This window comes from Felis catus, chromosome C1, assembly GCF_018350175.1.
Source record: "Felis catus isolate Fca126 chromosome C1, F.catus_Fca126_mat1.0, whole genome shotgun sequence".
NCBI classification, from domain to species: domain Eukaryota; kingdom Metazoa; phylum Chordata; class Mammalia; order Carnivora; family Felidae; genus Felis; species Felis catus.
Window position 1 is genome coordinate 221012393 of NC_058375.1, and position 12673 is coordinate 221025065.

The 12673-nt window shown below is 60.1% G+C and overlaps 1 protein-coding gene across 3 annotated transcripts in view; it reads left to right on the forward strand.

Annotated features, from left to right (window-relative positions):
* Positions 1–3114: 3114 nt before the first annotated feature.
* Positions 3115–12673, forward strand: part of ANO7 (anoctamin 7) — a 29705-nt gene continuing 20146 nt past the window's right edge. For all 3 annotated transcript variants that reach the window (XM_045034737.1, XM_023257878.2, XR_006583689.1), the window contains exons 1-4: positions 3115–4469; positions 5609–5720; positions 7004–7061; positions 11423–11562. In XM_045034737.1, the coding sequence (XP_044890672.1) occupies positions 4432–4469; positions 5609–5720; positions 7004–7061; positions 11423–11562 (348 nt within the window). In that variant the 5' untranslated portion in view covers positions 3115–4431. The remainder of the gene's footprint in view (positions 4470–5608; positions 5721–7003; positions 7062–11422; positions 11563–12673) is intronic.

Here is a 12673-nt window from a genome sequence, read left to right on the forward strand (position 1 = left end):
GCGGGTAGCGGCAGACGGCACATGTGTTCACCATGGCATGGAAGAAAAGGAGCCATCGTTTATAAACACGTGCATGGGGAGCCATGTGGTGAAAGTAGCTGCGAACAGGATAGGTTTGTCCTCATGGGTAGGAAAAGAAACCCAGAGAGCCTCGGGCAAACAGGACAGTAAGGAGATAAGCCTCAGCCTCTGGTGTGGATGAGGTGGGGACACGTGCCCAGAGCCAGTCCCAGTCCCACTAACATCCGGCCTCTGTGCTTTAACAGACCCAGGAAAGGTACAGGGGGGAAGGGGGGGAAGGGTGTGCAGAACCGGCAGTCCCAGACCAAGCGTCACTTGAATATTTGAGAAGCTCATTAAACTTAAGATCCACACTGAACCGTGAAACTTTGGACAAGGGTCGAGGGAGGCAGCTTCCTGCCGGATCCTAAAAGCTACAGACCAGGCTGGCGGGGTCCCGGCCCCAGACGGTGCCGAGCAGCATTGCTGTGTACAGGACGCCCCCTGCGTGGCCCGGGGTCACAAACCTCGGAGTGACCGGGAAAACGGGTGGCGGGAGGAGGTGCGGGAACACCTCTGTGAGCCGCAGTGGAGGAGAGCATTGATGTCCGAGGCGCAGCCACAGACACGGTTTTGATGGGTTCGTCTACGCAAAAATAAAATCCCTGTAGAGCACGGAACACCACGGGTAGACCACAGACAGCAGGTGAAGAGACATGCTCCCAGTGTTTACAACTGGCAGAGGCCTGATCAAAGAGCCCACTAGAAACCCGCCGAAGGCGACAGCAGGCAATCCAGGGAAGCCAGAGGGCCCGGCGACCACCCCCGGCGCGCCGGTCTTCGGAGAGGCACACACGGGATGGGCCGCCGCTGTGCCCCTACCCAAAATTAGCCGGGTCGAAAGCTCCCGGCGTGGGGTGTCCAGGAGGGCACCGCACGTGGGCCCCGGGCGCAGTGCCGTCACGGCCCAGGCAGAGGGACCCCAGGGGCTCCCTGAACCTCAGAAGCGCACCCAAGCTGGGTCTTTGGCTACGGTAAATGTTCTTCGGCCGGAAGCAGCTCGCGGCGCCCGCTGGGCAACCCCGAGGAGGCTGCGGCCCCGGAAACCACGTGTGCGTGAAGGAGCGCCGTGCGGGGGCGCGCGCGCGGGCAGGACGGCCTGCGGGGGCGCGCGCGGACTGGAGGGCTCTCAGACGCGGAGGGAACGGCGGGAACAGCCAGGAAGGAGGCGCAGCCGGGAACCCCTCCTCCTCGCGCACGTGGTCCGAAACAACCCCTAGGAGGCAAGTTTGGAGCGAGAGGGAGGGAGGTGAGGAGACGGCACAGACACCGGCAGACGTGGCCATACTGCTGATCCCACGGGTGGGGGGGGGGGGGGGGGAGCGTGGCTGCAGGGAAGAGACGCGACCGTGCGCACTCGACGCCTCCGCCCCTGTCCGTCGGCCTTCCCTCTTTCAGGTACTTGGGATCATACAGCGGTGAGCCAGACGACCCTTTGTTTCTTCTCATAAGATTTTTAAAAACCCGCCCTTGGGAACTTCCCGGGGAGCGGGCGTAGGTTAAACAGCAACCGGAAGACAATTGTATGGTTAGAAGGTGACTCCACGTTAGGGGGAAACGTGCCTTTGGCCAGGCTCCCTGGTGGCAGGGGTGGGGTGACCTCGCTGAGGAGCAGAACCGGGCCAGAGCCACACTGGGGGGTGGGGGGAAGCAGGCCCGAGGGGGCAGCAGAGAGGAGGAGGCAGAGCGGAGGGAGGGGAGAGTGAAGCCTCGGGCAGAGCATTCCGGAACCCCAACCCCCCCCTCCCGCCCCCCCCCCCCCCCCGGCTCGGGGCGCTTGGCGGGAAGAGCCTGGATGGGGAGTAAGCGCTGGCAAGACCCCAGCAGGCTGCAAGGGAGAGGCACAGAGGGAGGGGGAAGCAGGGAGGGGCAGGGGAGGTACCCTGAGGTCAGGGAGGGGCAGGGCAGGGGGACGGGCGGACAGACACGCTGGACGCAAGGGTGGTGTCCTACTGCAGCAAAGGGCGAGCAGAGAGGGCGGTGGCCACCTGGGGGAAGGGGTGCTTGCTCTGTGCAGAGGGAATGTTTGGGAGAGAGGTGGAATCTGGGAAGGCTCTTGAGGGGCAGGGATGAGTCCTGGAGGGGACAGAAGGGTCCTGGGGAGCAAGAGAGGGTCCTGGGGGACAGGGGGGAGTCCTGGGGAGGAGAGAAGGGTTCTGGGGGCAGGGGTGAGTCCTCGGGGGGCCAGGAGAGGGTCCTGGGGGCAGGTATGAGTCCTGGGGGAGGGGGGCAGGAGAGGGTCCTGGGGTCAGGAGTGAGTCCTGGGGACAAGAGAGGGTCCTGGGGGACGGGGGGGGGGAGTCCTGGGGAGGAGAGAAGGGTTCTGGGGGCAGGGGTGAGTCCTGGGGGGGCCAGGAGAGGGTCCTGGGGGCAGGTATGAGTCCTGGGGGAGGGGGGCAGGAGAGGGTCCTGGGGGTCAAGAGAGGGTCCTGGGGTCAGGAGTGAGTCCTGGGGACAAGAGAGGGTCCTGGGGGACAGGGGGGGAGTCCTGGGGAGGAGAGAAGGGTTCTGGGGGCAGGGGTGAGTCCTGGGGGCAGGGATGAGTCCCGGAGGGCAGGGGTTGAGTGAGCGGATAACACATAGGATGCAGGAAGACTGCGAACCATTCGTGGCCCACCCCTCAGACTGCGTGCGGACGGGTGACTGAGGAGAACAGAAGAGGCACCCAGCTGGCAGTCACTCCAAGGGCCATCAGCCCAGTGATTTTGTTCAGAGCAGCAGTGTGCCCACCCCAGGGAGGAGGCACCTTTGGCTGTAAACCAGCTGTCAGATCTGCTCCCTTTCCAGGCTGCCCCACGGCGGTGGCGGCGGGGGCGGGGGTGGGGGGAGGCGGGGGGGGGGCTGGGACTCGTGCTTAGCCGGTGGCACCTGCCGTCCGGAGGGGAGGGACAGGTGCGGGTGGCACAGGCTGGAGTCTGGGCCTGCAGGTGCCCCACCTCCCTGTTCTTGTGAGGCGACGAAGATCCTTTTTCGGCCGCGGTCGGAGGTCTTTTCTCCCTGTTTCCGCCGATGTATTTCTGAATGTTCAACAGATGGATGTAAAAGGTTACAGTCGGAAGAGGCCAGTGTGCAGTGGGGCAGATCCGGGCCCCGGGCTCTTCCTGGCACCCGGGACCCAACAGAACACCTGCGCTCGTTGCTTGCTTGCTTTTTTTCTTCTTCTTCTTAATTTTTAGAAACTGCCAGAGTAACGCAACTTGGAAAGATGTCAAACCGTGAAACATCGTGTAAAGTGAAAATCTAAGCTTCCCGCTCTTGAAGGTGTCCTGCGTGCATGTGTCCCTCCAGGGCTCCAGCCGTGGGGCGCGGTGGCCCCCCGCGACGTGTCCCCACTGCCCTCCTCAGGTAGACATCCCTGAGGCCCCGAGAGCAGAGAGCCGGGAGCCCCTGACAGCTGGCCTCCTCCTGGGATGCTCCTCTGCGGTGTCTGGCCGGAGCACAGGGCAAAGTTGTCGCCGGCTGGGAAAACTCTGGGCCACACCGGACAGAGGCCCTGGGGGCTCAAGCCGAGCTCCCCACCCCCCGGGTGTTCCTCCTGTCTCCGCCTGCCTCACCCCTTTCCTGGGCTCTGGGGCATCCCATCTCGGCGTCTGGGTGGGAAGCGCTTGACCCTCAGGCTCAGGGGGTCCCAGCTGTGGCTGGGCCCTGCCTGTGGGAGCTTGACCCGCTGAGCAGGGTCTCCCTGGGAGCAGAGTGGGGGTCAGAGATGCAGCCAGGACGAGGGTGCGACTCGGGGGTTTCAACAGGTGTCTGGTGAGGAGGGCTGAGCGTGGGTGAGCGGGATCCTGGGAGAAAGGCCCAGAGCAGAGAGGGCCCAGGGGGGGCCCGGGGCCCTCCTCCCTGCACCGAAGTGGGCCCTGAGCTGACGTGGTAGCCTGAGGCCACACCCAGGAGGTGGCAGAACGGGCTCTACCACCTGGGTCCCCCATGTCCCGCACGGGCACCCTGCCAGGCAGAGACGACAGCCCACATCTGTGGCCACCCCCGCCGGATGCCACCTCTCCCTAATGTCCCACAGCAACAGCCCGACAGCTGACATGGGCCCTGGCATCCCTGAGTACAAAGGGGAGCACAGTGGCATTTGCATGTGCGCTGGGTGAGGGCCCTAGGAAAATAGGCTGCCTCTGTTTGCAGACTCAGAGCCCCACACCCCCTCTTCAAACAAAGGCAGATCCCATTCCAGGAGCTGGGGGGTTGGGGGGGGGGACTTGCCCCAGCCACTCTGCTTCCGGGCCCATTTGCCAGGCGAGGGGAGGACATGTGAGTGGCCATCGCCCACCCCCACGCCGGGCAGGGTCCCTCCCAGTTCTCTGCCTACGGGACTGGCCCGGACTCAGCTGCCCAGACCAGGCTTGTGCTGAAAAGCTGGCCATGACCTCGGAGGCCTCTTCTGGAAGCCGCCGTCCCAGGTGGGAGCCTTTTCTGATGCAAGGGCCATGGGGAGGAGGGGGGAGAGGGACTCCAGGGAGGCTGGGTGAGCACCCCCGGGCCATCAGGGCTCCAAATGCCCTGAACTACGGGTTAAGCTCCAAGGTCCCCCTGCTACCCAGAGGCCTGCCCGGGCCTCGGGGGTGAGAAGAGCCAAGGCTCGGTGTGGCTCTGGGCAGGGCGCCCCCAATCGGAGGGACAGCCAGTGCAGCCACCACGGAGGAGGTCACTGCTGTGGCCTCATCCCCCGTCCTCTCTGCGCCGAGCGCTCACCACGGTGGGGAAGGCTGCCAGCTGGCTTAAGATCCCTGAGACTTCTCCTCCAGGAGGGCCTTGTGGCCCACACTGTCACAATGCCAGGCCCTGGCTCAGGGCCGTCTGGCACCTCAAAGACTCCGGGCTGCGGGCTCACACCTCCGCCTCCCCCAGGTTATGTGGCCTAGACGAGCTCTCCCCAAAGCCCCCCGCGGCGTCTCCACCTCAGCCCTCCCCGCCTCCGTGGGCCTGGTGGTGGCCGTCAGTGCCTCACCTGCGCCGGGGCGGATGGCTGGCCCCACTCAAAACCACCCCTTCTGGGCCACAGGGTTCCTCTTGTTCTTTGCCAACCTGTCAACTGGGAGAGTGGCATCTGTCCTCCCCACGGAGGGGTCCTGAGGCCAGATGGGGAACACGCAGGGTCAGCGTGGCCGGGCCAGCCTCCCCATCGGGTCCAGGGCCCTCCCCACCCCCCGCCACTGGGAGGAGCTGAGGCCTCTAGTCTATTAAAGGGTATCACCCACTCCTCCTGCTGGGGAGCAGAGCTGAGCCCACCCCACTGGGCCTCCTCTGGCCCCCACCACCCCGGGCATTGCTGGGAGGGAGGGAGGCACACGCTGGACAGGTGCACAGACGGACAGCTGCTGGGCCAGGCCCCTGCCCCCTCCCTCCTCCTCCCTGGCCGGCCCCTGGGGAACCTGCCTGTGCTCTCAGGAGGGACAGTGCAGCCTGGCGCCGGCCCTGGCTCCTGCCCCAGCCTGTGCCCTTGCCTGTGAAGTGGGTTCATGTGGGCCGCGCAGTGGTATGGGGCCGAGCCTCATGTGCCCGCTCTGCCCCGTCCCCACCCCGGTGCTGTGAGGTGCAGGAGTGGGATGCTGCGGAGACAGTCCCCGGAGGAGGACAGTACCGTCCTGATCGACGTGGCCCCCGAGGCCGAGAAGGGCCACACTTACGGGAGCACAGCCCCCACCTCAGAGGTAAACCTCGAGAGGCAGCGTCCTGCGTCCCCTCCCTGGGACCCAGGCCCGCGGTCCGCTGTAGATTTAGGAGGTCTCTCCCTGCCTGGGCCTGAGCCCCCAGCCCCTGGTTGGACTCAAGGACCCTGAAGACAGTGGCTGCAGCCGGAGCCCCGAGCCTGTGGGCAGACGGGGCACCCACAGCCCGCCTCGACGCCCGGACCTCCTGCGCCCTCGAGCTGCCCCAGTGCTCGCGGTCAGGTCACCGCCCAGGTCACCGGTCCTCGGGGTTGTGCAGACAACCCGGGGGACGGGCTGGGTGCAGGCTGGGCTCAGGCTGGACTGGGCCGGGACTCAGCAGCGGGAAGGACAGCGAGAGGGAAGCATCGGGCATCCGCAGGTAAACCAGAGATGCTACTGAAAATGCCGTGGAGTGCGCCCCGTCCGCTCGGATGTACACGCAGCGTTGGGGAGCAGCCTGGAAGCAGGCACGCTCCCGACAGCCCTTGCCCCACGGCAGGGTTGAGGACGGCAGCTGTGTCCACGCGGTTTTGTCCCCTAAAAACGTAGACTGGGCACATCGAAGGTTATCAGTGCTCGCTCTGGCGGGGGGCCGGGTTGGGGGGCGGGGGGAGGGAGTGGCTTGTGGGTGCGTGTGGCAGCACGTCTGCACGTGAGGATGGTCAGAACTCAGAAGTGACCCTGGAGGAGCCACAGCGGCCCGAGGGCAGACGCGCTTTAGAATTCAGGCCGGTCAGCATTACTGTTAGCGCAGGGTTCAGCGTCAGCGAAGGTTACATTCTGCTGGATCCCGGGCTAAGGTTAAGCTTGCGGTTAGTCAAGGTTGATGATTGGGGTAGAGGACGGGGTCTCCTGGGGCTAGTGAGTGTAGATGCCTCTTACCAAGGGCTCTGGTCCCCGGCAACTTCGAGAAACCCAAGCTGATTCCACTCTCTGGGTGCCATGACTGCCTCTGGGCGGTGCACAGAGCACTTCCAGCCCCCGGAGGCCCTCGGTCGCGGGCACCCCTGGGTCGTGCCCAGGTCACCTACAAGCCTGACCATCGCCCACAGCCCAGCCAGGTGCTTGGAGGCCCGTGTGGTCTGCGGGAGGCTGGAGGGGACGTGGGGCTGGCCTCCCCGGCTGGACATGCCAGCGCCTGTGAGCCCCTCTGCCGACACTCGGTGGCTGTGTTCTCGCTCGTCCTCCTGTGTCCCAGAGGAGGAGGGTGCGGGGGGGGGGGGGAGGGGGGCGAAGTGCGGAGCAGTTGTCAGTTGCTGCCATCTCTCTTCCTTTCCTTCCAGCCGAGTGGACACCGGGAGGCCGCCGGCAGGGTGGGGAGCCCCTCCAAGCCCCGAGTAGGTGAGCCCCTCCCAGTGTCTGCCAGCTGTGCCCGTGTTGGTCCTGGGGGTGGGGACGCAGACGGGATGCCCATGGGTGGTGGCAGGTCACCGTCCTCAGCAACCAGGCCGCCCCTCCCTCGCCCGGCACTGTCTCCTGAGCCGACTCGGTGCCAGCCGCCATGCCGGGGGTGCGGGGAGGGCCTCGTGGTGAGCAGAGCACAGCCAGGGAGATGGTAGGGAAGTGGGGGGAGTCCTCCCTGAAGGGGGGCGGGCTGAGAGGCTCTGGAGGGCTGGGGGAGGGGGCGGCCCGCCTCTCTCCTGCTCTGGCCTCAAGACAAACGCAGACTGTCTCTTGTAGCCCACACCTTTTCTAACCTCAAAGTCCATTAAGCTCCACTTATCCTCAGCCCCCGCCCCCACGGTACCGTCTGCCCTGAGCCCAGAGTGCCGACCACCCCCTGCCTGGGCTCCCTGCTGCCACCTCGCTCTCCCTGCGGCCCAGAAAGTAGACACCCACCGGGACAGCTGTTATTAAAAATAGTAAAATAAAACAGAAAATAACCAGCATCGGCAAGGATGTGAGGAGATCGGAACCCTGTGCACAGCTGGAGGGAAGGTGAATGTGCAGCCGCCGTGGGAAGCGGTGTGGTGGTTCCTAAAAATTAAACCAAGAGATACCATGCGCCTGGGGGCCTCGGTGGGTTGAGCATCTGACTCTTGGTTTCAGCTCAGGTCGTCATCTCACAGCTGGTGGGCTCGAGCCCCGCGTCGGGCTCTGTGCTGACGGTGCGGAGCCTGCTTGGGATTCTCTCCCTCCCTCTCGCTCTGCCCCTCCCCCGCTCGTTGTCTCTCTTCTCTCTCTCTCTCTCTCAAAAGAAATAGATAAACTTTAAAAAAAAATTGAAAGAAAAAAAGAAAGACCATATTTCAGCAGTCCGACTTCTATGTGTATCCCCGAAAGAATTGATGGCGGGTGTTTTGCTTGTTCCCCCTTTGTGGCTTTTGTGAGGACCACAGCAACAGTGGCCATTCGTGCACAAGGTTTCACGTGGATGTGCTTGATTTTCTTGGCCATGTACACTTGAGCAGAATCACAAAGTCAGATAGTAACTCAACATTAAACTTTTTCTTAGTGTTTATATATTTGAGAGAGAGAGAGAGAGAGAGAGAGCACATGCACGAGCAGGGGAAGGGGCAGAGAGAGAGCGGGACGCAGAATCGGAAGTAGGCTCTGGGCTCCGAGCTGTCAGCACAGAGCCCGACGTGGGGCTCGAACCCACGAACTGTGAGATCATGACCTGAGCTGAAGTCAGACGCTCAACCGACTGAGCCACCCAGGCGCTTCAAAGTTGAACATTTTTGGGAAACCACCAAACTGTTTTCCAGAGTAACTACCACCTTACAAAGCACAGCAGTTGCGCGACATCCATCCTAACCTGCCTGTTGTCTATCTGTGTGCCGACTGCCCTAGTGAGGATGAAATGGCATCTATCTCGTTGTTTTGACTGGAAAGTCCCTAAGGGCTGATGCTACTGAGCATCACTTCATGGCCTTATTGGCCGTTTACACACCTTCTTTAGAAAAATGTCTATTCAAAACCATTGCCCATTTTTAAATTGGGCTATTTGTCTTTTTAATGTTGAGTTAGACAAGTTCTCTCTTGCCAGATATATGATTTCTAATATTTTCTCCCATTCTGTGGGGTATTTTTCACTTTCCTGGTGATGCTTCTGAAGCATATGTGTTTTTAATTTTGACCAAGTCCAATTTATTAGTATTCACTCTTATCGCTATGCTTTTGGTGTCATGTCTAAATGTCTAAGACATCATCACCTACACCAGGTCATGAAGATGTACCACTGTTTCCTCATCAGGGCTCTATCATTTTGGTTCTTATACTTAGGTCCATCATCTTTCTCTGGTTATCATAACTGCACTTTGTATATGGTGTGAGGTAAGGGACCAAAATCATTCTTTTCAATCTAGGTATCCACTTGTCCCAGCACCATTTGCGGAAAACACTTTTTTTCCTATTGAATTGTAATGTCCCCTTTGTAAAAAATGGATTGACCATGAATATGTGGGTTTTTCAGAATCTCAAATATACCCATTCATCTATATGTCTGTCCGTATACCAGACAGTGTCTGGTACCACACTGTCTTGGTTATTCTTCATAGACAGTTTTGAAGTCAAAAAGTGTGAGCCCGACCGCTTTGTTCTTCTTTTTCAACATCGTTTTGTTCATTCGGGGTCTCCTCTTATTTCCAAATAAATTTTAATCTTGTCAATTTCTGCAAAAAAAAAAAACCAACCAATAATAATAAGCCAGCTAGGATTTTGATAAGGATTGTGTTGACTCTGTAGATTAACTCTGGGAGTGCTGCCATCATGATAATATTAATCTTCTGATTCATGCACGTGGAATGTCTTTGCATTTATTTGCTCTTTAATTTGTTTCAACAATATTTGGTGGCTTTCAATGTCTAAATCTTGCACATCTTTTGTTACATGTGTTTGTAAGTATTTTGTGTTTGGTGCCGTTCTACACGGAAGTGGTTTTCCTCATTTCATTCTTAGCTGGTTTATTGCTAGTGTATTGAAACCCAGTTGATTTCCATATGTTGATCTTGCATCCTGGAACTTTGCCAAACCTGTTATTAGTTCTACTAGTTTGGGACTTTGGATTTCCTGTATACAAGATTGTGTCGTCTCTACAGAGAGACAGTTGCACTCTCATATTTTCCTGTGTGTTTCCATTTGGGTTCCCTCCCTGCACATCAGCACTTCCGTCCAAGATGATCTTGTGCAGACGGAAGAATTTCCTTCAGTAATTTAGAGCAGGTGTGCTGGAACTAAGTCTCTGATTTGTGCTGTTGCAGAACGTTTTCATGAGCCTTCGTTTCTGAAGGACATTTCCGCTGGATCAGGGATTCTGGCGTGTGGCATCGGTCCCTCAGCAGGTCGAAGATGCCATCCCATTGTCTCTTTGTTCCTGTCGAGAGATCAAGTGCATGTATCACTCTTGTCCCCCTGAAAAACAGTGTGTTCTCTTTACCCTTGCTGCTTATAAGATTCCTCTTTACCCTTAGTTTACAGCAGAGGTACGCCGTATCTTGATTTTCCTAAGCGTAGCTGCTTTATCCCGTTTGGGAATCGCTTTGGAGTCAGTTCTTCCATCAGATCTGGAAATTCTTGACCGTTTTTCTTCAAAGACCTGCTCTGCTACCCTCTCCTGGTCCTCGGCTTGCAGCGCATTGGGCCTTTTGACCGGGACCCCACCCTTCAGGTGCCATGTTCCATTCTTTCTGTCCTTTTTACTCTGAGTTCAGTTGGGATGTTTTCTGTCCTTGCTGAAGGACCGGTCTGTCCTTCAGTCTGCCAGAGCTGTCTTCCGTTGTGTCAGGTGCTGCGGCATGCTGTTCTCGAACGTCTACTTGATTCCTTTTCGTAGATCCGGAGTCTCCCTCGAGGTGATTCCACTCTCCGACCATTGCCCGTCCTGGACTCCTTTCTGGGCTTTACCTCCATCACTGTTCCTCCTCTCGGCCCTGTTCTGCGAGTTCCACCATGTGGCTCATCTCCGGGTCTGTTTCTGCTGATCTTATCAACTCTGCCCCCCTCCGGTGCGCCCCTTAACTCCTGTGGTGGAGTCCTGGCTCCTGGGGTAGGACCCGGAGTGTCACCTGGAAAGCCAGGGCCCCCACCCGCTGCCCCCATTCTGCCGCTGGAGCCCCAGTGCCGTGCCTCCTCTGGGGACTCTGCGCATCAGCAGCTCCGGAGCCACAAGGGCTCTGTCCTCTCTGTCCTCTCCACGTGACACCCCTCGGGCCCCAGGCCCCCCTCCGCAGCCCCCAATTCTGACCCCACTCATCGCTCAGCAATGCCTCTTGGGCCCTGTTGCCCCACCCCGCAGTTTAGAAACAGCTCTTAGGGAGAACCCCAAGTGAGTCTGGGCTCACCCCTGTGCTCCCCTACTCTCGGATCTCAGAGGCCTTAGCCCTGCACCCGCGGCGGTCTGGGGCCAGAAGAGCAGGGGCTTCCCACATTGTGTCCAGCCTTTACAGTCTCTGTGGCTAGGAGGAAATTCTGTGATGGCTTACACGGGAAGTCCTTAAAGCCCCCTGTGGGGGTTTGGGACTTACCTGCGGGAGTGGGAGCCACACAGGGATCTCAGGAGCAGGCCCCAGCCCGTCTCCAGCCCGTCCCACCAGCCGGCGCCCCCAGTGCTCCCAGCCCTGGGCGGGACCAGAGTGAGGGCCCAGAGGGAGACACCCAGGAGCAGGGCGAGTGTCCGAGAGCTCGGGTCCCACTTCCCACTTGGAGCCTGGGTGTCCTGGCCGGAGTGCCAGCCCTGCCTCCGTCCCTGTGGTTTCTGGCAGACTTCGTCCTCGTTTGGGAGGAAGACCTGAGGCTGGGTCGGCAGCAGGGTGGCGCCAGCCGGGACGAGACAGACACGCGCGGTGCCTGGAGGGAGACCTTTCTGGATAACCTCCGCGCCGCTGGGCTACACGTGGACCAGGTACTTGGGGTCCGTTCTGGGCACTGCATCCGTTCAGTTATCCACCACCTTCCCGACAAAGCCCGAGGGCGTGGGGTCCAGAGCCCTGGGACGAAGCAAGAGCCCAGTTCCTGCTGGGAGCCCGGCCCCTGTGCGAGCCCCCTGTGCCTATGGGACCCCTAGCACAGGCCGGCCCAGCACCTGCCCCGGTCCTGCCCCACGTTCGCTCGTGGGAGCCAGAGCCCGTCAGACCCACCGGTCTGACCCACCTCCACTGAACCGTCCCGGTGTCACACTTGTGATGATGACTGTGTGTTTCTAGAACTGAGCAGCTAAAGCAGCCCCTCCCTCACTGTGTCCCCTGTGCCGGTGACCCCACTTAGACCTCCTCCAGCAGTGGCAGGGCACCCTCTCGTCGTCTCGTCCCCGAACCCTGGCTGGGCTCGCTGCACGTGTGTCCTCCGCCCTCTGCCGTCCCCAGGAACGGACTCAGCCATCAGGTGCCCTCTCCCCGCCCAGAGCAAAGCAGCCCTGAATCTTACATTAATCACATTTCCGTGTGTTGCTCATCATGTTAGCTCCGACTTTATGTTGCAAACAGTACAGCTTGGTTTTGTTTGAACTTGATGGAATGGACTCGGGCTTGGTGTAACCCCTCCTGACACCATGCTTGTGAGCTACACCCATGTACTCGCTGTGGGGCTGCTGCCCTTGCCCAGAGAACCCCCGCGTGAATGTGCCCCCACTTACCTCTCCGTTCCTGTGGGAGGACGTGTCGGATTTGCTGACCTTCCCCACCCCTGAGGCCCCTCCAGAGGGCTGTAGCTGTTGGCAGACATACCCACAGCGGGATGGTGGGGGGACAAGAACGACACCCTCTCCCCTTTGAGTTTGGATCCACCTGACAAGTCTGGTGAGTGGGGATGAAAGGTGTCCCCCCCCCCCTTATCTTGGAGAAAGCTTTGGCTCATGGGTGTGGCCACATGAGATTGCAAAACCTTCACCCAGAATGGGTGGTCTTACCTTCTAGTGGGGGTCACCGGAGGACGGTCGTAGTGGGGGTCACAGGAGGACAGCCACAGGGGACAGCAGTGGGCAGCTGCCCCACCACGGTGACTGACATGCCCCGAGT